The sequence below is a fragment of the Mauremys mutica genome, chromosome 2 (genome assembly GCF_020497125.1).
Source record: "Mauremys mutica isolate MM-2020 ecotype Southern chromosome 2, ASM2049712v1, whole genome shotgun sequence".
NCBI classification, from domain to species: domain Eukaryota; kingdom Metazoa; phylum Chordata; order Testudines; family Geoemydidae; genus Mauremys; species Mauremys mutica.
The window spans coordinates 65,701,299-65,726,799 of NC_059073.1; the positions used below are offsets into that span (position 1 = coordinate 65,701,299).

The following is a 25,501-nucleotide window of genomic DNA, read 5'->3' on the forward strand; positions in this document are numbered from 1 at the left end:
GCACCCATTGAACTCACATGGGCATTGCTGACTTCACTGGGCATTGTATCAACCCTTCAGTGTGGTATTATTACTGATTCTTGTTACCGTGGGTGGTTTTGTCATTTACTTCAAAGGGCACAAGCTCAGTCCAATTGCCTTAGTACTGTGTGTTTATTTATTGTTTCTCTTTCTCTGTGTGAGTATGTTGTTTCATATCTGTATTGGCAAAATCTCTTTTTAAAAACACAAAAGGAAGGAAAGAAAAAAATAGTAAACAAATGTAGCCCAGAGCTTTGCTGGAAACACTGGCAGTGAATGCAGCATTAGCAGCTAGTATATTATGAACTGTTACTCAGTGTGGTGCACTTTTAATCAGTTTTTCAGACATGATCTGGCAAAGTGAAAGTGGCAGCCCGTGAACATCATGTCAGATTTCACAGCTGTGTTCTTAGGCTGCATTCAGGGTTTGTTGACAACAAAGGCAACAACCACACTTTCAACTACAACCAAAGAACAATATGTTTGCATTTGTGCATTTGGAGTTTACCTGAGTGCACCCACTTTGAGGGGATGAAAGAGACACAGAGAAACCACAATCCTTTACAGAAGAGCTTGCTATTTTTAGTTCTTGAACTGGAGCTAAGTTTAAATAGCTCATCCAGTTGAGAAAGCACAGAGATGCCTTAGATCAGTGGTTCTCAAACTAGGGCCACCGCTTGTTCAGGGAAAGCCCAAGGTGGGCCAGCCAGTTTATCTGCTGTGTCGCAGGTACGGCCAATCACAGCTCCCACTAGCCGCTTCCTGCAGCCCCCATTGGCCTGGAGCGGCAAACTGCGGCCTGGAGCGGCAAATCTTCAGACTTAACATATGTACTGGCAAACTGCGGCCAGTGGGAGCAAACTGCGGCCTGGAGCGGCAAACTGCGGCCAGTGGGAGCAAACAAACTGCCCCAGCCCGCCAGGGGATTTCCCTTAACAAGCAGCGGCCCTAGTTTAAGAACGACTGCCTCAGATCAGTGGTTCTCAAACTTTTGTACTGGTGACCCCTTTCACATAGAAAGCCTCTGAGTGCGACCCCTTCTTATAAGTTAAAAACACTTTTTATATATTTTAAACCATTATAAATGCTGGAGGCAAAGTGGGATTTGGAGTGGAGGCTGATAGTTCATCATTCCCCATGTAAGACGCTTGTGACCCCCCAGGGGGGTCCGTACTCCCAGTTTGAGAACCCCTGCCTTAGAGCTGTATTCCCCGATGATCGTGCAAACCCCTTCCCCACAGATCTGCAACAACAATACACTAGGAAAGAGCCAGAAAACAATACAGTACAAAAGTGGGCCAAAGAGTTGTGTGTGCAGAAAGTGAGGGAGCCTTTGACACAATGACTATTGCCCGCTTGTCCTCGCAGGGTAACGGAGTGAGCCAGCGATGCCCCTGCCGCAGGACAGTCCGTGGTCGCAGCACACCTGGGAGGCGCCAGCCAGCAGGAAGGGGGTGGAGTGGCCCAGGCACTGGTACAGCTCAAGCTCTCTGCTCTCCTGTTTACACGGGCTCTTCCCCTGGCTCCAGCTCATCTCACCACCCGCTGGGCCTGCCCAGCTTGCCCCGGGGCTCCGCTTGCCTGGCCCCGTGGGTTCGGGCACACGGGGGAGGCCACGTTGCCCCTTCCCGCGGAGCCCCGCAGCGGAACTACGTTTCCCAGGGTGCAGCCCGCAGCCCGGGGAAGGCGGTGCCCGCCCCGCAGCGAGGGCGGTACGCTCGGGGCACTGCTGCGCCGTACAGCCGCAGAGCCAGTGCGGGGCTGGGCGGCGAGGGAGCCATGCTGCGCTACTCCGGGCCCCGCTCCCCGCCGGGACTCTGCGTCCTCCTGCTGCTGCTCCTCTGCGCCAATGCTCTGGCCTACGTGTTGTCGCGGAGCCGCCAGGGGGGCAGCAACGAGAGACCCATCCTTGGTAAGGAGCGAGGGCGCGGCGGGCCCCGTGCGGGAGAGGGGTGCCCCTGCACGCAGCGAGGGAGAGCAACACACGCCTTTGTAGCCAGTAGGCGAGAGGAGGGAGCAGAGGGTGGTTAGCTAAGGCAGATGTTAACAGGAGAGGGTCAGTTGAGGGAACGCATTAAAATAAGGTAAAAATACCTTCTCTTTCCTCCAAAACTCCCCCCTCCCCGCTCCGACACCTCTGTGGGGAGGGCGGTGTTGACATCCTGAGTGCAAAGCTTCATTGTGTCAAGAAGGGGCCATCTTCTCACTGCCTACCCGTCTCACCTGTTAGGATGCTGTCAGTCTCAGTAATAACAGTATAGCCTGCACTGAGTCATCAGGTGTAAGACTGTTCACCTGTATCTATCCAGTGCGTTTATATACTCCCTCTGCTGTAGGATCTGAGCACCTCATCTTTTAGAGCAGTGTTTCTCAACCTTTTTGATATCAGGGGCTGGCTTGCTGCCTTCCTAAACTATCAGGGAGATCTCTGGGACCAGCGCCAGACCTGTCATTGAGAAACACTGTTTTAGGGTAGGTCTACACTGTCGCTTAAGTCAATATAACTTACCTCACTCAGGAATGTGAAAAAGCCACCTCCCTGAGCGGCGTCAGTTACGACCTCAGCACTGTCCACACCAGTGGTATGTCAGCAGGAGAGGCTTGCCTGACAACATACCTTCCAAGGCCCTGCATGGAGGTGGAGTAATTATGCTGATGAGAGAGAGAGCTCTCCGTTCGGCATAGAGCATCTTCACCAGATGTGCAGCTGCACTGATGTAGCGCTTCTAGTGTAGACTAGCTCTACCAGAGTATTTATCTTCAGAACACCCGAGAGCTAAGGAAGTACAGTTATCTCCATCTTACAGATGGGGAACTGAGGCACAGAGACACTCAGGATTCCCCTCCCCCCACCTGCCCTCATAACTTTTTCAGAAAAGCCCCTCTGCTCCCTTTTGAAGTAAGAACAGGTGTTGATTTTGTTTTTGTTTTTAAAGTTTCCTTTTCCAGAGCCGGTTTGTTTATTACCAGGTCGAGCTATCGATAGCTCAGCTGGCTTTGCTTTCCATGTGTGAAGTAAATGGTGAGCAGTTAGTCAGCAAAATTATTTTTTTCACTTTCACTGTTTCCAGAAGCTGTGATACAGTAAGTCATGTGGCACAATTGCACAATAGTCTAGAAAATGTTCTAATGCAGTGTTCTGGTCTGGCTATGTGCTGCATAATGGATATTTAGAAAATGTCCAAGTATCTTTGTGTAAATCCTCATGAAAAGGTATTGTCTAAGGCAAGACCCAATCCTGCAGACATACAGGTGCTTAACTTGAAGCACATAAATCGTGATTTTAATGGGACTACTCACATGCTTAAAGTTAAGTACAAGAGTAAGTGTTTTTGAAGGATTAGGGCCTAAAATGTTATGAGTTCTAGAATTACAAATGGACTTTATTGTAGGTTTTTGTATGGTTAATGTTTAAGATATGGGTTTTAGTATCTCAGGTATTTTTGTTTTTGAAAATAGAAATAACCTGTGAAAATGGAAAATTCTAAAACACTGCCTGCCACCACAAAATAGCCTGCAACAGATTCATTAGATGTACAGTAAATAGCCTATGTTGCCTGTCATCTCAACTCTGATATAGGCAAGTCTCATGTTAGGCGGGGGTTCCGTTCCACGGTTAGCGCGTAAAGCGAAAACCGCGTATAGTGAAACACTCATTGAGTTGAATGGCGGGCAGAATTGCCCGCACTACAGATGCAGTTTTTATATTGTTATTTTTCTTGTTTTCCCCTGTTTTTGCTGACCGCGCAAAGCTGAATTCGCGCATGGTAAATGTGTCTAAGAGGCGACTTGCCTGTATACATAACTTATGTCCCAATATTGCAATCCAATCTGTGTGGATGAGACTGACCTCTTATGGAATCCTCTTGATTCTATGGGACTCTGTGTGTGCCCATTGGTCCAACTACAGGGATTAGGCTGCAGAGTCTGGAATTTGATTTTAAACTCTTTGGAGCAGGGACCTTATCTTTAAAGTGCCCTGATAACTAAAGATACTTTAGTTATGCTCTAAACAAATTAAATATAGAAAATATATTTATAAAAAGTTATGAAACTAATCAAACAAGGCAGGGAATTTAAAGTCAAACTGTTAAAATGGTTTTATTTGATATCCCATTACTAAGCAAGCTTGTTTGCTTATTATTCCAATTTTCTCATAGTTCTTGGTAAATCATTAAGTACAATACTACTCAATGTAGTGTATGAATCAAATCAGTTAGTGAAAGGAATGAGAGTTTTAATTTAATTTGCCTTCTTCTGGACTATAACTAATTTGTATAGCAGCAATTCTCTCTGTTTTCTGGACACTGTAGGGATATTGGCACAGGAATGTGACTTTACAAATTTCCATGGATATGGACGTTCCTACATTGCTGCTTCATATGTGAAGTTCCTGGAATCTGCTGGTGCACGAGTTGTGCCAATAAGGTAGGTTCCCATATAGTTACAGGTGGGTGGTAATTCCAGGCTTTTTGTACTACATAAGTACCTAACCTTGAAGTGCTTAATGTGTAAGTGCTGACTCACTTTGTACTTTTAGTTCCTCACAGACTAAAGAAGGTGCACAGCACTTTGCAAGGTCTCTAGGAATGGAGGCTAGACTCACAGCAAGCTGGTGCCTGTCAATGCAGTGTATTAAAAGTGTTTCTTCATCTTCAGACTTAACATATGTACCAGTTGCTAGCTGTGGTCTGTGAAGTTTCCAAATACATGCTATTGCTTTCAGGGCCATATATTGCCATGTGTACATAAATAATGCTAGGACTTAGGAAATGGAGGGAGACTGCCACTAGTGCTTGAAGTGTCCAGATCTGATTCCTCTCATACTCTGGCTCACTAACTACTACCACAAAGAGCTCTATGTTTTTCAACTATTCTAGGTTCTGGATCAAAGTAACATTCTGGCTTATGCAGGCAATAGGCTGATGCCAGAAAGAACACTTTGTGGCCAACGGTAAAAGGTAAAACTATAACAGCAAATACAATATTAGTAGGAATTAAAATAGTAATTAGATGCTGATGCAAAACATGATCACAACCAAATGTCAAACCTGCATGAAATCACTCTTCATAGCCAATGTTTTGATGATCCCATTGGTCTTCCCCAGCTTTCTGAATCTCCGTGGGACTTTGATCTGAGAACCTGAGGCAAAATGTGCTCCTTGTCCACAGACACTGGCTCTTAGCTAAAAAGGTGGATGGGCCAAATTGAGAAAGCTAGGGCTGTGAATGTGGCAGGTGATAGTCAGTGTGTGTGTTTAACAAGTGGGGCAATTCTGACCTTGCTAATACATGTGTAAATCAGGAGTAACTACTCTTAAGTCTGTGAACTATAAAACCTGTGTGAGACTGGAATAAGCTCTCATGTTTATAAATCACTGTTAATCATATACTCACATGGCTGCCCTATGCCCCTGCGCCAGCTCTGGCACCATGGCTCCAAAGGAGACACACCAGCAGAGGTTGTTCCCAAAGCCTTATGGATTGATGTGAGGGACCATGCAGACTGTATTGTCTTTTTTTTTAAATTCTTTGAGGCTGGCAGGTGTAGAGACAGGATTAAGAAGTTGGTGGAACCCCCACTTCTTTGTGAAAAGGGTGAGGTCTGCGTGAAGACAGTCACACCCATGCATGGCTGTAGGGTAGGGGTGGGGAACCTTTTTTTCTGTTGGGCCACTGATACACAATAAAAATCAGTCACGGGCCAGGCACAGCCCTGTGGGAGTGGGGGTGGATGGGGCGGAGGCTCAGAGCTTTCCCTAGGCTCTGGGGTGGGGCCAGAAAAAAGGGATTCACGGTGTGGGAGCAGGCTTTGGGCTGGGGCAGGGGTGTGGGAGGGGGTGAGGGCTCCGACTGGGGGTGTGGGCTCTGGGGTGGGGCTGGGGATGAGAGGTTTGGGGTGTTTGAGAGGGCTCTGGGCCAGGGCCAAGGGCTTTGGAGTGCAGGAGTGGGCTCAGGGCTGGGGCAGGGTGTGGGGTGTGGGTGGGGGCTCTTGGAGGTAGTTAGGGTGTGGGAGGAGGCTCAGGGCTGAGGCAGGAGGTTGGGGTGCAGGAGGGAGTGTGGGGTGTGGGTTCTGGGAGGGAATTAGGGTGCAGGAGGGGATTCCGACCTGGGGCAGAGAGTTCAGGGTGCGGACTCCTGCCAGGCAGCGCTTACCTTAGGTGACTCTTGATTGGCGGTGCAGTGGGGCTAAAGCAGGCTCCTTGCCTGCCCTGGCTCTGCGCTGCTCTCAGAAGCAGCCACCATGTCCGTCCCCTAGGCGGAGGGGCCAGGGGGCTCTGCGCGGTACACACTGCCTGCGCTCACAGGTCCTGCCCCCGCGGTTCCCATTGGCTGTGGTTCCCACCCAATGGGAGCTGCGGAGATGGTGCTGGGGCAGGTGCAGCGCGCAGTGTTTCCCCGATCGCCCCTGCTCCTAGTGGAAGCAGAGACATGTTGGTCGCTTCTGGGAGCTGTGTGGAGGTGACTGGACATTTAATAGCCTGGCAACCCTCCCCCTGCAGAGGGTGAGCAGCGCCAGCCCCGCGGGGGGCTGCCAAGGCTCGGGGCTTCCGGCCCTTGGCGTGGAGACTAGTTGTGGGCCAGATGAAATGAAGCAGCGGGCTGAATGTGGCCCACGGGCTGGAGGTTCTCCACCCCTGCTCTAGGGGGTATGAACTGGCCCAGTCTGACTCCCTGAAGAGTAAGTGTCCATTCATAGAAATTTAAGGCTGAAAGGGACCTCAAGAGGTCATCTAGTCCCCGCTCCCACGGAGGCAGGACTAGGTAAACCTAGACCATTCCTGACAGGTGTTTATCCAACCTGCTCTTAAAACCTGTAATTATGGGGATTCCACAACCTCCACTGAAAGCATATTTCAGCATTTAACTATCCTTATAGTTAGAAAGTTTTTCCTAATATCTAACCTAAATCTTGCTTGCTTGCTTGTTCTACCTTCAGTGGCCATGGAGAACAATTGATCATCATCCTCTTTATAACAGCCATTAGCATATTTGAAAACTGATTTTAGGTCGCCCCACTCAGTCTTCTTTTCTCAATAGTAGACATACACAGGTTTTCTAACCTCATAGGTCAGGTTTTCTAAATCTTCTTTTGTTGCTCTCCTTTGGACTCTCCAATTTGTCTATATTTCTCCAAAAGTGTGGCACCCAGAACTGGACCCAGTACTCCAGCTGAGGTCTCACCAGCACCGAGTAGAGCAGGACAATTACCTCCTGTGACTTACATATGACACTCCTGTTAATACATATCAGAATATTAGCTTTTTGTAGCTGCATCACATTGTTGCCTAATATTCAATTTCTGGTCCACTGTAACCCCGAGCTCCTTTTTACACTGCTACCACCTAGCCAGTTATTCCATATTTTGTAGTTGTACACTCTTCATAGACTTCCAGAAGAGTAAGGTACCATTCGTAGCAGTGGGAGGCGGAGTGGGGGTGGGGGCAGATTTTGGCCTTTAGTGACCTAGAACTACTCTCTTCCTTAGTTTTCATACATGCTTTTTATACACTTTCCATGCCCATTGCAGATGGTTTGTATTAAGTATCTTGGTATTTTAATAGTAAAATGTGATGACGTTTCAGACATACCTGTAACTGTCTTTGTTGGGATTTCAGACTAAATCGTTCAGAAGAAGAGTATGATAAGATTTTCCAGTCTATTAATGGGTAAGCTTTGAGTATCAGTTTTCTGTTGAAATGAACAGATGTTATCAAAGCCACTGTTGTTTTACTGTTAAGTTCTTGGTTTTGCCTTTGGTGATTCCAGACTAAGATACTTCATTTCCCTAAGTAGGGAATGCAAGTGTAATCTTCTTTCTTGCAGGTGTTAATTAAAAAAATTAATCACGATTAATTAGTTTTAATTGCACTGTTAAACAACAAATTTCAGTTGGTATTCTGTTATATATTTTGGATGTTTTTCTGCATTTTCAAAATATTGATTTCAATGACAACACAGAATACAAAGTGTATAGTGCTCACTTTATATTATTTTTATCACAAATACTTGCACTGTAAAAATGCTAAAAGAAATAGTATTTTTCAGTTAATTGCATACAAGTACTGTGGTGCAATCTCTTTATCATGAGAGTTCAGTTTACAAATGCATCCGACGAGTTCATGCATCCGACGAAGTGGGTATTCACCCACGAAAGCTCATGCTCCTAAACGTCTGTTAGTCTATAAGGTGCCACAAGACTCTTTGCTGCTTTTACAGATCCAGACTAACACGGCTACCCCTCTGATACTTGACAGCTTACAAATGTAGATTTTTGTTGTTGTTGTTGCATAACTTCACTCAAAACAATGTAAAACTTCAGAGCCTACAAGTCCACTTAGTCCTACTTCTTGTTCAGCCAATCGCTAAAAGAAACAAATTTGTTTATGTGTACGGGAGATAATGCTGCCCACTTCTTAATTACAGCGTCACCTGAAAGAACAGGCATTCGCATGGCACTGTTGTAGTCGGCATTGCAAGATATTTATGTGCCAGATGCGCTAAAGATATGTCCCTTCATGCTTCGGCAACCGTTTCAGAGGACATGCTTCCATGCGGATGACGCTTGTTTAGAAAAAAAGAAAAGAAAAAGTGTTAGTTAATTCCTTGGGGGAGAATTGTATGTCTCCTGCTCTGTGTTCTACTTGCATTCTGCCATATATTTCATGCTATAGCAGTCTCGAATGATGTTGTTCGTTTTAAGAACACTTTCACTGCAAATTTGACTAAATGCAAAGAAGGTACCAATGTGAAATTTCTAAAGATAGCTAGGGCACTCAACCCAAGGTTTAAGAATCTCAGGTGCCTTCCGAAAGCTGAGAGGGATGAGGGGTGGAGCATGCTTTCAGAAGTCTTAAAAGAGCAACACTCTGATGAGGGAAACTATAGAACCCAAACCACCAAAAAAGAAAATCAACCTTCTGCTTGTGGCATCTAACTGAGATGATGAAAATGAACATGTGTCGATCTGCATTGCTTTGGATCATTATCAAGCAAAACCTGTCATCAGCATGGACGTATGTCCTCTAGAATGGTGGCTGAAGACGAAGGGACATATTACTCATAGGGAAATTCTGCGCTACTGCGCATGCACAGAATTCATGTTCCTTGCAGATTTCTTTGCTTCCCCCCAGAAAAATGACTTTCTGACAGGGAAGCAAAGGGAATCTGCATTGGAGTCATGCACCAGTCCCTAGCCACGCAGGTTCATTGTTTCAGGTAGCCGTCAGAGAGGTAAATCACTGCAGGGCTGGGGACACCCAAGCCAGTGTCTCCTACCCTGAGCTGGCATCAGCTGTTAATCCTGGCTGGGCTGGAGGCAGGAGAGGACAGGACTTCCCCTTCCCCTGCTAGGAATGGCTGGGGCTGTGTCCGACCCACCCCCAGAAGCCTCCCCCAGATGCAGCATCCTCCCCTGCTTCCTGCCCCCCATCACTCTACAGCTGCGGAGGAGGGGTCACTGTACGGGGAGCTGCTCCCCCAAGGGCCCAACCCCAGTTCATCTGGACCTCCCATACCCAGACACCCACACCAAGCCTCACCCCATACACCCAGAACCCCCCTAGCCCTCCATACCTGAACCCCACCCCAGTGAACCTCAACCCCTGCATCTGGAGCCTCCCTGCACCCAGACTACCCTCCACTGAGCTCCCTGCACTTAAACCCCCACTCCCCTGAGCCTCCACATCCAGGTCCCCATGCCACTGACTCCCAACTAGCTGCACCCAGACCCCCACCCCACCAAGCACCACTCGCCCAGCACCCAGACACCCTGCTGAGACCCCCATACTGAGACCTCTCCACTGAGCCCCAACCACTCTCACTTGGAAGCCCCTGCAGAGTCCCATTGCCCCTGCACCTAGAACCCCCTCAGTGAGCCTCTGTGCATCCAGATCCCCCACACCTAGACCCCCACTGAGCTGCCTGACCTAGATAGTCTCACACAGAATCCTCTCACCCCACACCTGGTCCCCCCACAGTGAGCCCCTTCACACTTGGATCCTGCCTGGTTGAGCCTGCCTGCCCCAAACCTGGTGCAGGGCGGCAGGGCCCCAGAGTGTTTCTGGGACAGGCCTAGGCCTTGTGCAGTGTCAGGGTTGGGTGCAGCCTCGCCACTGAGTCCATGTCCCGGAGGTGAGGGGTGAAGAAGCTGCAGGGTGATCCCCACCATCATACAGCCATTAGCCTGTGTTCCCCACTTCATTTATTTACAGACAAAACTTGCAGAATTTTAAAATACCGTGTACAGAATTTTAAAAATTTTTTTGTCGCAGAATGCCCTCAGGAGTAACATATGAAGCTTTAGCGCATCTGGCATGTAAATATCTTGTGATACCGGCTACAACAGTGCCATGCGAACGCCTGTTCTCACTTTCAGGTGACATTGTAAACAAGAAGTGGGCAGTGTTATCGTCTGCAAATTTAAATTTGTTTGTCTGAGTGACTGGCTGAACAAGAAGTAGGGACTGATTGGACTTGTAGGGTCTAAAGCTTTACATTGCTTTATTTTTGAATGCAGTTTTTTGTGCATAATTTTACGTTTGTAAGTTCAACTGTCATGATAAAGTGATTGCACTACAGTTCTTATGAGGTGAATTGAAGAATACAATTTTTTTTGTTTTTTTTATAGTGCAAATATTTGTAATAAAAATAAATATAAAGTGAGCACTGTACACTTTGTATTCTGTGTTATAATTTAAATCAATATATTTGAAAATGTAGAAAACATCCAAAAATATTTAAATAAATGGTATTCTATTATTGTTTAACAGCATGGGCAATTGCGTGATTAATTGCAGTTAATATTTTAAATCGTGATTAATTGTGATTAATTTTTTTAATTGCTTGACAGCCCTACTTATTTTGGCACCCCTTTCTGCCTGTGTGCAGGCTGATGAAGCAGTATTTGAATGGAAGCCAGGAGCCCACTTACTGACAACATGAGAACAGTGAATCTCCTTTCAGTGACGGCCTTCATTTTGCCAAAGTTATTTCACAGTCCTTGCAGCTTGCCTGCTCATTGTTCCCCTCCTTACTGCTCTGTCTCCTCTTCCAGCCCTCTCCATGGTTCCTCTACCCTTCTTCTTGTCTTTCTCCCCCACTTCCTCCTTGAAAATTTTTCTCCCATGTTCCTTGCTCCACTCAACTCACCCCTTATGATACAGTGTCAACTGAGGGCCTGATTCTGCCACCCTAACTCAGGTTGAATTATTCTTTACTCCATGAATAGTTTCCATGGGATTTCTCATGGAGTAAGATGTGACTCAACGTGAGTAAAGGTGACAGTGCTAGGTCCTTAGATTGCAGATTGTTTGTGACAAGGACAATGTCTTTATGTTCTGTAGAATGCCAAACACACTTGCATTTTGGGCTAGATGGTGCAGTAGAACCATAGAGTTAAAAACGCCTCAGGAATGGAGATTGTAACTCTCAACAAAATGCTATGGTTGTTCTTTCAAAAGTTTACAACTGAACACTGACTTAATATGTAGAAGAAAAATGCTTTAAAGCTTTATTATGTAGAAGAAAAATGCTGCTTTTAACCATCTTAATTTAAATGAAACAAGCACAGAAAGTTTCTTTACCTTGTCAAATCTCTTCTTTAAACTTTCCTTTTATATTTTTAGTAGTTTATGTTTAACACAGTACTGTACCATATTTGCTTTTTTATTATTGTTGTTATCTTTGCTACTATCTAATTGTGTACGTCCAGTTCCAAATGAGGTGTGTGGTTGACCTATCAGTTTGTAACTCTGGTGTTTGTAATTCTGAGGTTCTACTGTAAATTCATCTTCTGTCCTGTGTAAATGGGCATATCTGACTGGCTATTGGAGAGGGCAGAGTCAAGTCTTTTTCCACTCTTTATCCTCTTGCCACCCAGGGTATGTCTACCCTACCCGCCAGATCAACGGGCAGCAATCAATCCAGCAGGGATCAATTTATCGTGTCTAGTCTAGATGCGATAAATCAACCCCTGAGCGCTCTCCTGTTGACTCATGTACCCCAGCTCAGCGAGAGGCACAGGCAGAGTCGACGGGGGAGCGCCAGCAGTCCACTCACCGTGGTGAAGACACCACAGTAAGTTGATCTAAGTACGTCGACTTTAGCCAAGTTATTCACTTAGCTGAAGTTGCGTAACTTAGATCGATCCTCCCCCAGTGTAGACCAGGGCCCAGATACTTGCAAATGGGAGTAGTGGTCAAGTAGCTGCTGCTTACCTTTCATCCCCACCCATCTGTGATCAGAGCTGCAATTTTAGGAGGGCTGCACAAGTGAATAAGGGTGGGCCGTACCCTGTCTCGCTGCCCTCTGCTAAGGGCTGTGAGACTCTGAATCTCTATATAAATAATAAATAAAATCAGTAAAAGAAAGTAACTTCATCCATTGAATCATAATATGGAAGCTTCAGATCTGAATGCTATATGTGGCCTTTTATCTTGTAAGGCTTGTATGTTTTAGCTTCAGGTTCTTCTCACTCTGAAAATATTATCTTTAATTATTATCAGCAGGCCCCCCCCCTTTTTTTTTGAAGTGTTGGAATTTACTGTAGCACATAGACATTGTGATCATATGGTTTGGTGTTTGCCTCCAGTGAATTTAGGCCTCAGGGTTCTTATCAGCCCTGTCCAGGTTTATGCATTATATTATGCCTAGACCTGTAGTTATTTACATGTAATAATACTTGGTTGTTTTTCAGGGTACTTTTCCCAGGAGGTGGTGTTGATCTTAAGACCTCAGAATATTCGCGGATTGCTAGGATATTTTACAACAAGGCACTAACGGTAAAGGAAAAAGTGTTCTGGTTATTGTCAGTGTTCAGGGACCAAAATCATGGGAGGCTTATATTTGGACATCGGTAACTAGAGAGCAGTATATTCCTGTAAGCCTGTTAATAAGCAACTGAGTGTTGGTATGTGTGTGTAACGAATCATCTAATAGCTTTAGATGTAGGTCTGAACTGAACACCTCTAAACTTCAGAAAATTAGAACCTGAACTTTAAGACCTATCACCAAATAATTTAAGTGAAGTCAACTATTAATTTCTTTATTTGTAAAATTTAGCTTAGTCACTCTTATTGCCAACACTTACACAACCTTTCTTGGTATCTAGTGTATTTTTTTTTTTAAGAAGCAGAAGTGGTGCTCCTATGTTGTGCTCAATACTAACTGAGGCCAAGATTTTCAGGAGTCTGGGTGAGTGCTTAGCCCTTTCTGAAAATCAGGCCCCTTTAAAGTGTTTCAAGTTGAGCACCCATCTTTGTTCATGGGCATTGCCATCTCGTTATCATAGACACTAATATTTGGAAAGACTCGCTTACCTTTATGCAGTATAAGTAGTCCCATTTACCTCAATGAAACTACGCATAATGCATATAAGTTAAGCATATAAGTAAGTGTGGAGGATTGGGGCCACAATGTCTGGTGGGGGCACCATTACACCAAACAATATGATGAAATTGCACAAACATTTCACAGCAACTCAGTAAATTGCTTGTCATCACTTCATATACAGAGTTTGAGGAAAAATCTTATTAGACTTGCTGTATGTAATCAAGATAATTGAAATTTTAGAAAGTAATTTCCAGTTCTTTATAGATGTCCCTTCCTGCATGCTTTTCTCTATTTTACTCCTGAAATTGTGTGCTCTGAACTGCAGCCTTTGAGACTTAATTAGTACTATAAAATACTGATACACTGTATAAGTGCAGTGTGAATTGTAAAAGTCAAGGTGATGTTTGTATTTATGAAGATGATTGGAATTTCTGCTATTCTTTTAAATTCACATCAGTGTCTTTTCCCACTTTGCCTCATCAAATTCAAGATAAGAGGTTACTTGGTGTGACTGTGTTTTTAAATTACATGTACATACCGGGGTGAAATCCTAGACCCATTGAAGTCAATAGGAGTTTTGCCATTGACTTAAATGAGGCAAGAATTTCATCCAAGATTTTTTTCTCAGTTTATAAATTTATAAAAAAAATAAATTACAGACTTTAATGCTGTTAAATATGTGGTTAGTCTCTAGGCTGCATTTTTAGGCACAGCAAAAGTAAGGGGAGTCTATATTAAGGGCTTGATTATAATTTCACTTAAACAGATGTAACTCCTTTGACATTAGTTACTCCTCATTTGCATCAGAGTAAGTGAGAGGAGTAGCAAGCCTAGCATATCTAGCACTTACATGGCAGATGGCTAGAAAGATACTGTAATGCTTTTGGGGCTTCTTTGTAAAGATATTTTATGTATCAGTTGTTTACTCTAGGAGTAAATATCTGTGGGTTTTTACAGTCACAGTATCAGGGCTACAGTTAAGGTAGAGGTGGCACTTTCTCTCTAAGCCCCAAGTTTCAGTTGCTTAGCTCTTTCCAGACAAATAGCTTTTGAGTAATAACTTCTCAAGTTGGGTCACAACCCGGAAATGAATTTGTTTTAGAAAGAAATTAAGGAAATGCACTGAGCCATCACAAAAAGAGAATGTTCTGGGGCAACAGAGCTTTTAAACCATGCTTACGGTGTAGAAATGCCACCTGCTTGCTGTCCAGATCCTCTCTATTTGGAGCTTTATGTGCTTCTTTAAGTTGAAGGTTTCATTCTGCTTTTGCTTAGCGCTTCTCTCCTTCTTTCCTTCCCTGTTTTGCCCTTAGCTCACGTTTCACATCGGTTTAATTGTTTTTAAGATAACACTGCCACTTTCTATTTTATGTTGTTTGAAGTCCAAATTTCTCCTCCAGGAACCCGGGGCATAAAATTGCTGGCTATGCAAACGTCAAGCACATAAAAGCACTAGATGTTGCAGAAAAAATCCTATAGAAGTAAAAGGGATTTACAATTTGTTAACTTTTACATAAATTACTGTATGTGTTGACCCATTTCTTCATCTTTTGTTTCTTATTTTAAAGGCTAATGATAAAGGAGACTATTTTCCTGTATGGGGAACATGTCTGGGATATGAAGAGCTGACATACCTCACCAGTGGGGAGATTTTACTGACTTGGACTAATACTGAGGGTTTTGCACTCCCATTGAACTTTACTACAGGTGAACAATCCTGTTACACTGCTAATGTTATTTGGATTCACAAGAATCTTTTTTCTTGTAATAAACCAATATTTACAGTAGTTGATTTGAAATAGGCGACTAATGTTTTTATAATATTGATATTGTTACTTCTTTAAGAACGCCAATAAAATTCTATGACTGAAAAATTAGAGGGTTGAGAGCAAGCTATTTGCAGGTCATGAGCAAATGGAGAGAGGCCTGACCAAAATTATGGATCTGAAAAGCTATGAACTTTGGGAAAGTTTGGTCCTAGATCCATAATTTTGATCCAGCCCCATAACTCTGAAATGAGCTGAATGAAAAATCTGGATCCTTATATACTATAATATGTAGTATTGAAATCAGTGGGACTACTTGCAAAATGAGATTCAACCCAGCATAAGTGTGGCAGAAGCTGGCTCTGAATGATGCTCTTTATGTTTTTTTTCTCTAGCAGCAATAAGCAGGATTTCTTCCACTGATTTCAGTAATTAATCAATGGACTAAATCCTGTTGCCTTGCCTTATTTCGAAAAATTCTGCCATTCGTAACTACACAGAGTAGAACCTCACCACACCATTGAAATTAATGGTAGAACATTACCACTCTAATGAGTGTGAGCAAAGGAGGCAGAATTGGGCCCTCACAGGTCAGGGCTGCAGCATTTATCCCCACCCTAATAATGATGTTCCTTTGGCAGCCTGGTAGTGAGAATATTCCTTTGTCTTTTTTGTACAAGCTGCAAAAGACAGCAGGATGTTCAAGAATTTTCCAGATGACTTGTTGCAAAAACTTGCCACTGAGTCTTTGACAGCAAACTTTCATCACTGGAGCCTCTCCGTGCAGGTATTTGATCATTTGATTGAGTGAACCAAAATGAGTTTACTCTGTTCAATCTAAAAATAAAACATTTTTTTGCCACTTTTTAATGCAGAATTTCACACAGAATGCGAAGCTACGCAATTTCTATAAGGTTCTGACAACTAGCACCCATGCAGACGTGGAGTTTATATCAACAATGGAAGGTAGTGATCAGTGTAACATGTAAACTGTGATAGTTTTTGTGGGGTTGTTTTTGGTGGTGGTCAGGGGGAGGGTTTGTTTGTTTTTTGTGTGGAAGATATTGAGCATGGTGGTGTTACTAATTTTAATATTAGGATAAGGAGTTAATGTCAGCACTGCCTGCCTTGTGGTTGATTGGAATATGTTCTGTCTGAAGATAACTTACACCTCTGCACTTTACTTCAGATATGCACGTTTCAGAGTATGATTGTTCTCTCTTTCACCCCACTGCTCCACACCTAGATATGTTAGCACACTTTACCAAATGAAATATTTTCAGATCTGTGGGACAAGATGTGGAAACACCACTCCAGTTTCTGTAGCTTAAACCCCTCCTCGGTGCAACATGTCTGGTCTGCACTTCCACTGCTGGCTGTCTACAGATACTGCCTCTCCATGTTGCTGTCTTATCCATGGTTGTAGTACAGGGAGAGCCATTCATGCTAGTGAGGTGCCAGCAGTATCCCCCATTCCTTTGGCTACAGTTCTGGTAATTGCTGTCTTCCAAAAGACTCCTGCATGGCCTGTGCCTTTACCTGGCATATTTAACTCCAGAAACATCTGTTCTGATTCATTAGAGCAGTAGCAGGCAACCTGCAGCCCAGGGGCTGCATGCTGCCCATCAGGGTAATCCGCTGGTAGGCCGCAAGACAGCTCTTCTACATTGACCATCCACGGGCACAGCCGCCCACAGCTCCTAGTGGCCACGTTTCGCTGTTTCCGGCCAATGGGAACTGCAGGAAGCAGCAGCCTGGGAACGGTGAACCATGTTCACTGGGAGCTGCAGGTGGCCGTGCCCGCAGACGATCAGTGTAAAAAAAAAAAAAAACCACCTGTCTCGCGGCCTACCAGTGGATTCCCCTGACTAGCCGCCCGTGGGCCGCAAGTTGCCCACCACTGCATTAGAGTATGCTAGAGAAAGAATTTTGTCATTTTTCTGCTAGAAGCTATACAGTAAGTGAAATGTATGGTGTATGTACAGTGTATTGTGTAGTACTAAAGGTAGATAGTAACTGCAATTAACAACACTTCTAGCACTGTTATTTTTTATAATGAAACAATTTCTTTCATTTTTTGTAAATATTGCAGCTAAAGCAATCAGATTACAATGGTGGAACAGTGACCTGCAGAAATTTGTTTGCACAGAATTAAACCCTTTTTCATTTAGCATCTCGCTATAACTTTTAATTTCTTATAATGTATAATTGACCAAACTCTTTTTTAAATGTAAACATTATTGTTTTTGGGCTGAAATCTTGCATGTGAAGTTTTAGGTAGGAATACATTTTACAAGCTGCTTAGGGCTTTTTGGTCCCATTATAGAAGTCACAAATTATATGTGAGATATAGTGAGAACTCTAGTAATGTATTCATTGTAATAAAATTGTGCATGCCACAATTTAAGTGAAGGCCTAAATGTTACATGCATTGATGGAAAATTTGTTTATACAGCACATAAATACCCAATTTATGGTGTCCAGTGGCATCCAGAGAAAAATCCTTTTGAATGGAAGAACTCATCAGGAATACCACATTCCGCATCAGCTATGAAAGTTGCATATTACGTAGCTGACTTCTTAGTGAATGAAGGTAAATAGTTATTTTTTCATTTATACTAATAAAATTCAGTTTCAGAGAGAGAAAACAGTAAGAACATTCTTTGAGAGGAAAGAAGTCCCCCTTTCAAAGTGTCGAAATACTATAATTACGATCTATGAGCACACACTACGCAAGCTTTAAAGGCTTATTTAAAGAAGGAACATTGTAAATAGAATGGTTAAACAAAAGAAACAACAAAAGCCAAGCATGCTGATGGAAGCATACAAACGCTTTTCAGTAGAGAGTAATTTGCCAGGAGGAGTGTGTCGATTTTTAATTTGATATAAACGTTTGAGCAGACACTAAAAACCGATGAAACTTTAGAATTGTTAAGGCTGCACACTAGGTAAACTTAAAACTCTTATTCACATCCCAGTTTCACTCTGCCTTGGGCAAAGTAGGTAGAATGAGATAATGAATGGAAGATTTTACCGGTATTTCCAGAAGCTTTCTGAGTTTTGTTTTATTCAGGGTAATTACAGTAGAGCGATTGACAAAAGTAAGTAGGAAACTGTCTCCAGGCTCAGAGAAAGACCAATACACTTTCCTCTTGCAGTGCAACAGGCAGTCCAGCCTAGCGGTGTTACTCTGCCTCTTGTGCCATACCACAAACACTTCTGTGTTAATCCCTTAAGGTACAGTAACAACAAGGAATCTGGTGGCACCTTAAAGACTATCAGATTTACTTGGGCATAAGCTTTTGTGGGTAAAAACCCCACTTTTTCAGATGCATGGAGTGAAAATTACAGATGCAGGCAGTATATTATTATAATGCCTGCATCTGTAATTTTCACTCCATGCATCTGAAGAAGTGGTTTTTTTACCCACGAAAATGTATGCCCAAATAAATCTGTTAGTCTTTAAGGTGCCACCGGACTCCTTGTTGTTTTTCTGGATACAGACTAACATTGCTACCCCCTGATACTTAAGGTACAGTAGTTAATCCTCAAATATATCTCTACAGCCATTACTCCAGCTGGCTAAAAAAATTTCTGCAGCCCAGGAAGAGTCCTCAGACCAGATTGACAACAATACTATATAGGCCAACACTGCCTCCTGAACATTTTTTACATAGATCAGAATCCATTGTGCCTATTTCCTCCTGACCATAAAAATAAAATTCAGGGAAAGAAACAAATTATTTGCTGACCATTGGAGACTTATTCTCAGCATCTTTTGAGTATTTAACAGCCAGTCCAGTGTGCTGAAACAGAATTTACTTTTCATCAATGATATTTCTTATGACTTCTGTCACGGAGTGTGAGGGAGTCCGGCCCTGCACCCCTCTTCCTGGGACTCACAGTGACTCTCAGCCAGCCAGTAAAACAGAAGGTTTATTGGACAACAGGAATACAGGCTTCAGCACGACTAGGACCCCTCAATCGAGTCCTTCTGGGGTTCAGGGTGCTTGGTTCCCAGCCTGGGATTCCCTGAACTCTCTCCCCCAAGTCCCAAACCGAAACTGCCTCCCCCTCTCCCCTCAGCTCTTTTCCTTTGTCTAGCTCTCCTCCCCCCTGCCTAGCTCATGTTACAGGCTGACTCCCTGTCTCTCACTTGAAATCTCTCCTGGCTCTCCCCACCCCCACACAGACAGCCCCTGCTCCATCACAACTTCATGTTAATTTTAACATATGCCTAGTCCCAGATGCAAAAAATGGAATTGGTAGGATTTTGTTGTCCTTGCAAATACAATCTTTCCCAACATTTTCATATCTGATAGGCTAGTATTGCAATATATTAGTTCTGGTGTTGCATGGGTCTCCAGTATTGCAAGAATCAAGTTTTTGGCAGCAGCGATTGCTCTTAAAAACTAACATATTCTTCCATGATAATAAAGTATCCCTATTATCAGTATCTTTGGAAAAGCTAGGTCCATAATATTCCTCACAAATTTAAATTATTACAGTACCGCTTACTATAATCCTCTATAGAATAAGTGATTTCACCAAAAAGATAATATCATGGATGATGACAGTGAAGTAATCTGTTCTTTTAAAATGTTTTACAGCCCGGAAGAGCCTGCACCATTTTCCTAATAAGGTTGAAGAGACCAAAGCATTGATTTACAATTATACCCCTGTTTTTACTGGTATATTTTCTCCATTTGAGCAAGTCTATTTTTTTGATTGAACATCCATCCCATAATACAAGATAGCGATCTGTAAATAGAGTTGTTTGTTGCAAGTTTCATAATTAAACTCATGTTGTGCATTGCAAGTGGCAGAAAGACAAAATGCTTAGCTTACCTTGCAGTGATTTATCCTATGTTACCTCTTTAGAATTGGCCCATTAATCTGACAGATTTCCATTCAATTACATTATAATGGGCCTGGATCTCATTTTAATACCTGCTACAGAGAAATATATTTTACCTCCAGAGACGGCAACTTGATTGCACTTATAAATTTGAAACAAATCAGGTTAATTTAAAAAAATTGAGCAATACTTTTGGCCATATATTTGAAAGAAATGAGTTTACTTCTACAAAACATTGTGGGCTCTGTGATAACAGCTGGGTAGTTAAAAGATTTGACTTATCATAATTCTGTTCTCTTGGTCAGATTACAATACAATTAAAGGATGAAATAATCTTTTGATCTTGAGCTTGACAGATGTGTGCTTATGTAACCAAACTCTTGGCAGAGAAAATTTTGTCTTTTAGAAACACGACAAAATAATAGTTAAACATTATTGCAAACGGACATAAAGAAGTATATGCAGTATCATCTGTACCTTGTAGGATTTACATGGTGAAGGTGCAGTATTATTTAGGCATTGCACACATCAGTTAAAGTAAGTTGGTTTGGAGCGCACAGTTAAAACATTGATTCACCTCCTGCTCCCTTATTCAGTTTCACTGATTCCTTAAGAATCTGTTCCAAAGCACACTGAAGTTAGTGGAAAGATTTTGGATAGGCCTTGAGTTAGTTTGCTTTATGAAAAAATAGGACTGCCTAGAGTTTTTAATGATAATATAATGTATAATTTGACTTTTGGTGAAATCTGTGAAATCCTGGCCCTATTGAAATTAAGGGGTGTTTTGCCACTGACTTTAGTTGGGACAGGATTTTCATCTCCTTTTAAAAAACATTTTGATGTAATGCCTTTCAGAAATGTTACTAATAGGGATCCAGTCAGCAAAGCCTTTTACTGCTGATACAATGTAATGATTGTAATTATTAGGCAACTGCATTTACTGTGGTTTTTTCCTTTTGCTTTGCCATGCAACACATTTTACTTGAATTTAAGTAGCTCTTCTCAATTATTGAAAAGTTTGTTCAGTAGTTTTGTGATGTATCAAAATGGGAGGAAGATGAGGCAATCAGTTTCATTTCCCTTTTCTTCCACAGGCCCAAACCTCCCACTGAAATCAGTGGGAATAGCCTTTTAACCTCAGGTCTCCAGAATTGAAAGTTAGTAACACACAGCAGTTCCAGCACCACATCTGCAGTACAGGTGCAGAATTTATCAGGGCATTCAAGAGGATGGCAGACTCCCTACTCACTATTCATGACCAGATAGGCCTGCTACATTTTAGCCCTTAACAGAAAGGACTGGAAATGCATTCATTAATGTTGTATGAAGCAAAAATTTGTGATCTGTAACTACTGTCAATAATCCAGACCAGTGCACTCATAAGCATGGTGCATTTTGGCTGTAAAATTCAGCATTTGTATTTCACTATTTCTAGCTACGATTACAGTCAAACTGAGCAAAGCTTAATTAGCCTGGGACATTTTAGATTTCTTCTGTAAGTGCTTGACTACCCCAATTCAGCACAATACAATTTTGTGTTGTATTTTGTATCTACTAGTAGCTGAAAGCCCATGCTATCACACGGGTGTAATTTGTAAAGACGTGTGGCTGAGAACTTAAAAATTGGATGGTAATGGAGCACTAATCCCAGTGATAATTCAACCTGTTGATATTCTAAACAAAAAGTACTTTCAGCCCTGTTTGTAGCTGTTTCCATCACTTCACATTGACTCAACAGACATTCTAGGCTTCAGAGTGACATACAGACCGAGTGACAATCCTGGACTCTTATATAGAATACTATGAGCCTGAGTCTCTTCTTAGCCCAGTTTTGCATTAGTATAGTCTTGATTCCAAAAGAGTGACTCCTGAGTCCTGGCTTACCAGTGTGAGAAATGACATTAGCACAACTGTGTTTTCAACAGTTACTCCTGATACTTTACTTACACCAGTCCGAGAAGACAATCAGGCTCTGTGTATACATACAGGCACAGCAGCTAAACTAATGACCAAATCCTGCAATTCTTAAGCAAACATCCCCAGAAGTTTTGCCTAGTAGGGCTTTTCTACACCTAAAACGTACGTTGGCCTACTTCATTGCTCAGGACTGTGAAAAATTTCACATGCCGTGAGATCTATTTAAGTTGACCTTACCCGCACTGTAGACTCAGCTAGGTTCATGAAAGAATTCTTCCATGGACCTAGCTACCACCTCTCGAGGGGGTTGATTTACTACAGTGACAGAAAAGCCCCTTCCATTGCTGTAGTAAGTGTCTCTCCTACAGTGGTGTAGCCACTATAGCGTTTGTAGTGTAGACATACCCGAAGAGTTTGCCTATGTAAGGAATGCATGATTTAGCCCTAATATAGTGGAGACCAATCTGCAAGTGGAATTCCTGTTAACTTTACTGGTTGTGACCAGGGCCAAAGTGTGCAAATGCAAAGAGTAGAGGTGTGTGTAATATGAGTGAGATCACTGTATTTGTTCATGAGTTTGGAAGTTTATTTCCTTGCTGTTTTGTTCTGCTTTATAAAGCAGCACTTCATTGAACTGCTTGTATTAATGATTTCCTTTAATACTTGAAATAAAGTTTACATAAGCAGTTTTGTATCTTCCTTAAGAGGTGTACACAGACTATTTAAAAATATATATATGTATATATGTAAAGTCCTGGCTGCTTGACTCTCTGCCCTTCTTGATGCAGTCACAGAATAGAGCAGTCTGGAGGCTGGTCTAACCTGCACCAGTTGGCTGCGGTTCCCAGGCACCATCTGACAGCTGAGGATTGCCAGAATGCATCGCTTTCCAGCCACTCCTTTTTGCTCACCCATGACAGGGGCAGAAGAGGGTGGTACAGACTATTCCGGCTGCCCTTCTGATGGGGACTATCCCACACCTGTGGTAATTCAAGTTGGGGTCTTCCATCAATCTCTGCTCTCTTTGCAGTTCTCTGCCAGAGCAGGGCAGAGAATTCGTTTCTGATAATCAATCACAGCACTGAAAAATTAATACAATTATGGTGGAGTTTGTGTGGTTCCCAGAGAGTGTGTCTTTATGGGCAGTCACAAACCTTGTTGAAGGTGGTAAGCATGATAGCTGCCTGTCATTCAGGCTAAATGAAGGAGGAATTAAATGCTCCTTTGTTTAGTGATAGTTGAAACAATAAAAGTGACTACCCAAATCACAGATCAGCATGGCAAGGATGGAGCAGGAGCTGATTCTTGAGGTCTGAGGGCTTTTGACTGGGGATTGCAGGCACAGGGCCTGTGTATTGTTTTGGTGGAGCTGTGTGTGTCTGTGAGGCAGAAGCGGCCAGAGGCAGCAGAAAACCAGGAGACCAGAAGAGCAGCACTGGTAAGCTGGCCCTGACAGAAAGCCAAGAGAGGGCTAACTGGAAAGATACTAGAACTGTGAGCAAAGCAACTCCTGTTACTTGATTCCTTGTGTTCACGGAAACAAGACTTTGTGCACATTCTTTGTAAATAAAACAGGATTTCATCTAAGAAATCCCAGATTCTATCATCAATTTCTCCTCCTAATGGAAACAATCTGCAAGACCTTGAAATGGCTAACTGCTCAAGAAAAGAGGTAATTTTAAAAAATATAAATCTTCCAATCTATAGGGTTGGTTCTTAATTACTTAGTGAATATATATAATAGCTCACTTTTAAATACTTCACTATTTGCATTATTAAAGTACAGTTAAAGTGTGTTTCAGAATTTATGCAAGGGCATGGGCAGATTGATACTGATCTGGAGAGAACAAGAGAAGCACTGGTAACGTGGCTGAGAGAATGTCAGAGAGAGCTTTTTTGGACAGAGTGCTAGCTGGAAAGAGGCTAGGAACTGTTAGCAAAGAAATTGCCTCATATTTGATACCTATTGTTTTCAGGGAAAGACGACTTTGTGCATTTGTAAATAAACAGGATTCCATCAATTTCTCCTTCTAACGGAAACAACCCGCAAGACTTCAAAAGTAGCTAGCACCCCCCCCCCACACAAACAAATATTTTTTAATATAAAACTCCCAATCTGTAGTGTAGGTTCTTAATTATTTAGTGCATGTTTTAATAGATCAGTTTTAAAGATCTCACTATTTGCATGATTGAAATATAGTTAAAACATTTCAGAATATGTGTGGGGGCCGGAGAGAGGGCAGAGACATAGAGGGCAGAGACATACAGCTGTCTGGAGGAGATGAGTGATGGAGAACAGAATCTGGCCCACTATTTTGAAAATTGATCTTACCATCACCACTGCAATTTTGTCTGTTAACACATTATATTTCAATGCCTTTGAAAGCAAGATTTTATAAATGGTTTTAACTTGTGTAGTGTGTTTGTATTGGATCATTTTGAAATTTGAGAAGAACTTTCTGGTTCACACCAAAGATTAGTGTTTGAATAGGATCGTTATAGTACTATGGTATGTTTATTTAAGTACAAGGGGGACTGAATAAGATGGTGGATTCAGTGTATATTAGGCATTTGGCATGTCTAGTTGAGATTTAACACATTATTAAACATATAGGGTGACATGTTCCATCTTCTGCACAGAGCAACAGGAAGGCGATTGGGAAGGAAAAGGGCACAGCTATGCCGGGAAGGAGCTGTGATTCCAGCACATTCTCCCACCCTGGCCTCAGGGACTATAGCAGCTATACTGTGAGAGACCCACATGGTCACGACTGCATGGGACAGAAAGTAAGAGGCCAGGTGCAGATGGGTTGACCGTTCTCCATAGCGACGTTTTCCCTCAGGCAAGGAATGCTGAGGCAGCAGGTTGCACAAAGCTGTTGTGCTTCCTCCTAAGTGTGAGTGGAGGCCATTCCTGAGAGCTAGTACAGTTCTGCATGACACATGTTCTTCTGCACTGAGAGGATGTCTCCAATCCTATGTCTATCTTCTCTCTCAAGTGTGCAGAGGGGGGAAAAAATGGTGCAGCAAGGGTAGACAGTGGGGGTGGCTCAGTAGCCATGGTCTTAAATACAATCCTCATCCTGCTTCTACAAACTTATGTTTTTTGGTCTAAAATCTTAAGGACTGTTTGTTTTCTATTCCAGCACTTGTTGGTTTGCTTGTTCAATGGCAGATAGTAGCTTTCACGGCATAGGTGCTGACTCTGTGGGTGCTCCGGGGCCAGAGCACCCACGGGGAAAAATTGGTGGGTGCTCTTCACCCACCGTCACCTCCCCACCCCAGCTCACCTCTGCCTCTGCTCTGCCTCCTCCCCTGAGTGTGCCGCTTCTCCCCTTAACTCCCAGTGCTTCCCACTGCAAAACAGCTGTTTCACGGCGGCAAGCACTGGGAGGGAGGGGAAGGAGGGGGAAACACAGCACACTGAGGAAGAGCGGGACCGGGGCGGGGATTTGGGGAAGGGGTTGGAATGGGGGTGGGGCGGGGCAGGAGTGGAGTCGGGGCGGGGCGCGAGCACCCATTGTCACCGGGAAAAGCTGGTGCCTATGGCACAGGGGACATTAATAGAGGGTGGATTTTGCTCCGGCTTTCCACATTCCCTCACCCA

At 43.2% G+C, this 25,501-nt stretch overlaps 1 protein-coding gene across 1 annotated transcript; it reads left to right on the forward strand.

Moving 5' to 3' along the window:
* The first annotated feature begins 1,409 nt into the window (after window positions 1-1,409).
* LOC123363174 (gamma-glutamyl hydrolase-like) lies at window positions 1,410-22,580 on the forward strand. The gene is given in 10 exon segments (XM_045004062.1): window positions 1,410-1,688; window positions 1,690-1,933; window positions 4,335-4,449; window positions 7,641-7,691; window positions 12,719-12,803; window positions 14,922-15,060; window positions 15,800-15,906; window positions 15,995-16,085; window positions 17,575-17,712; window positions 19,730-22,580. Coding segments are annotated over 10 exon segments (1,371 nt in total). The 3' UTR covers window positions 19,852-22,580.
* The last annotated feature ends 2,921 nt before the right edge of the window (window positions 22,581-25,501 follow it).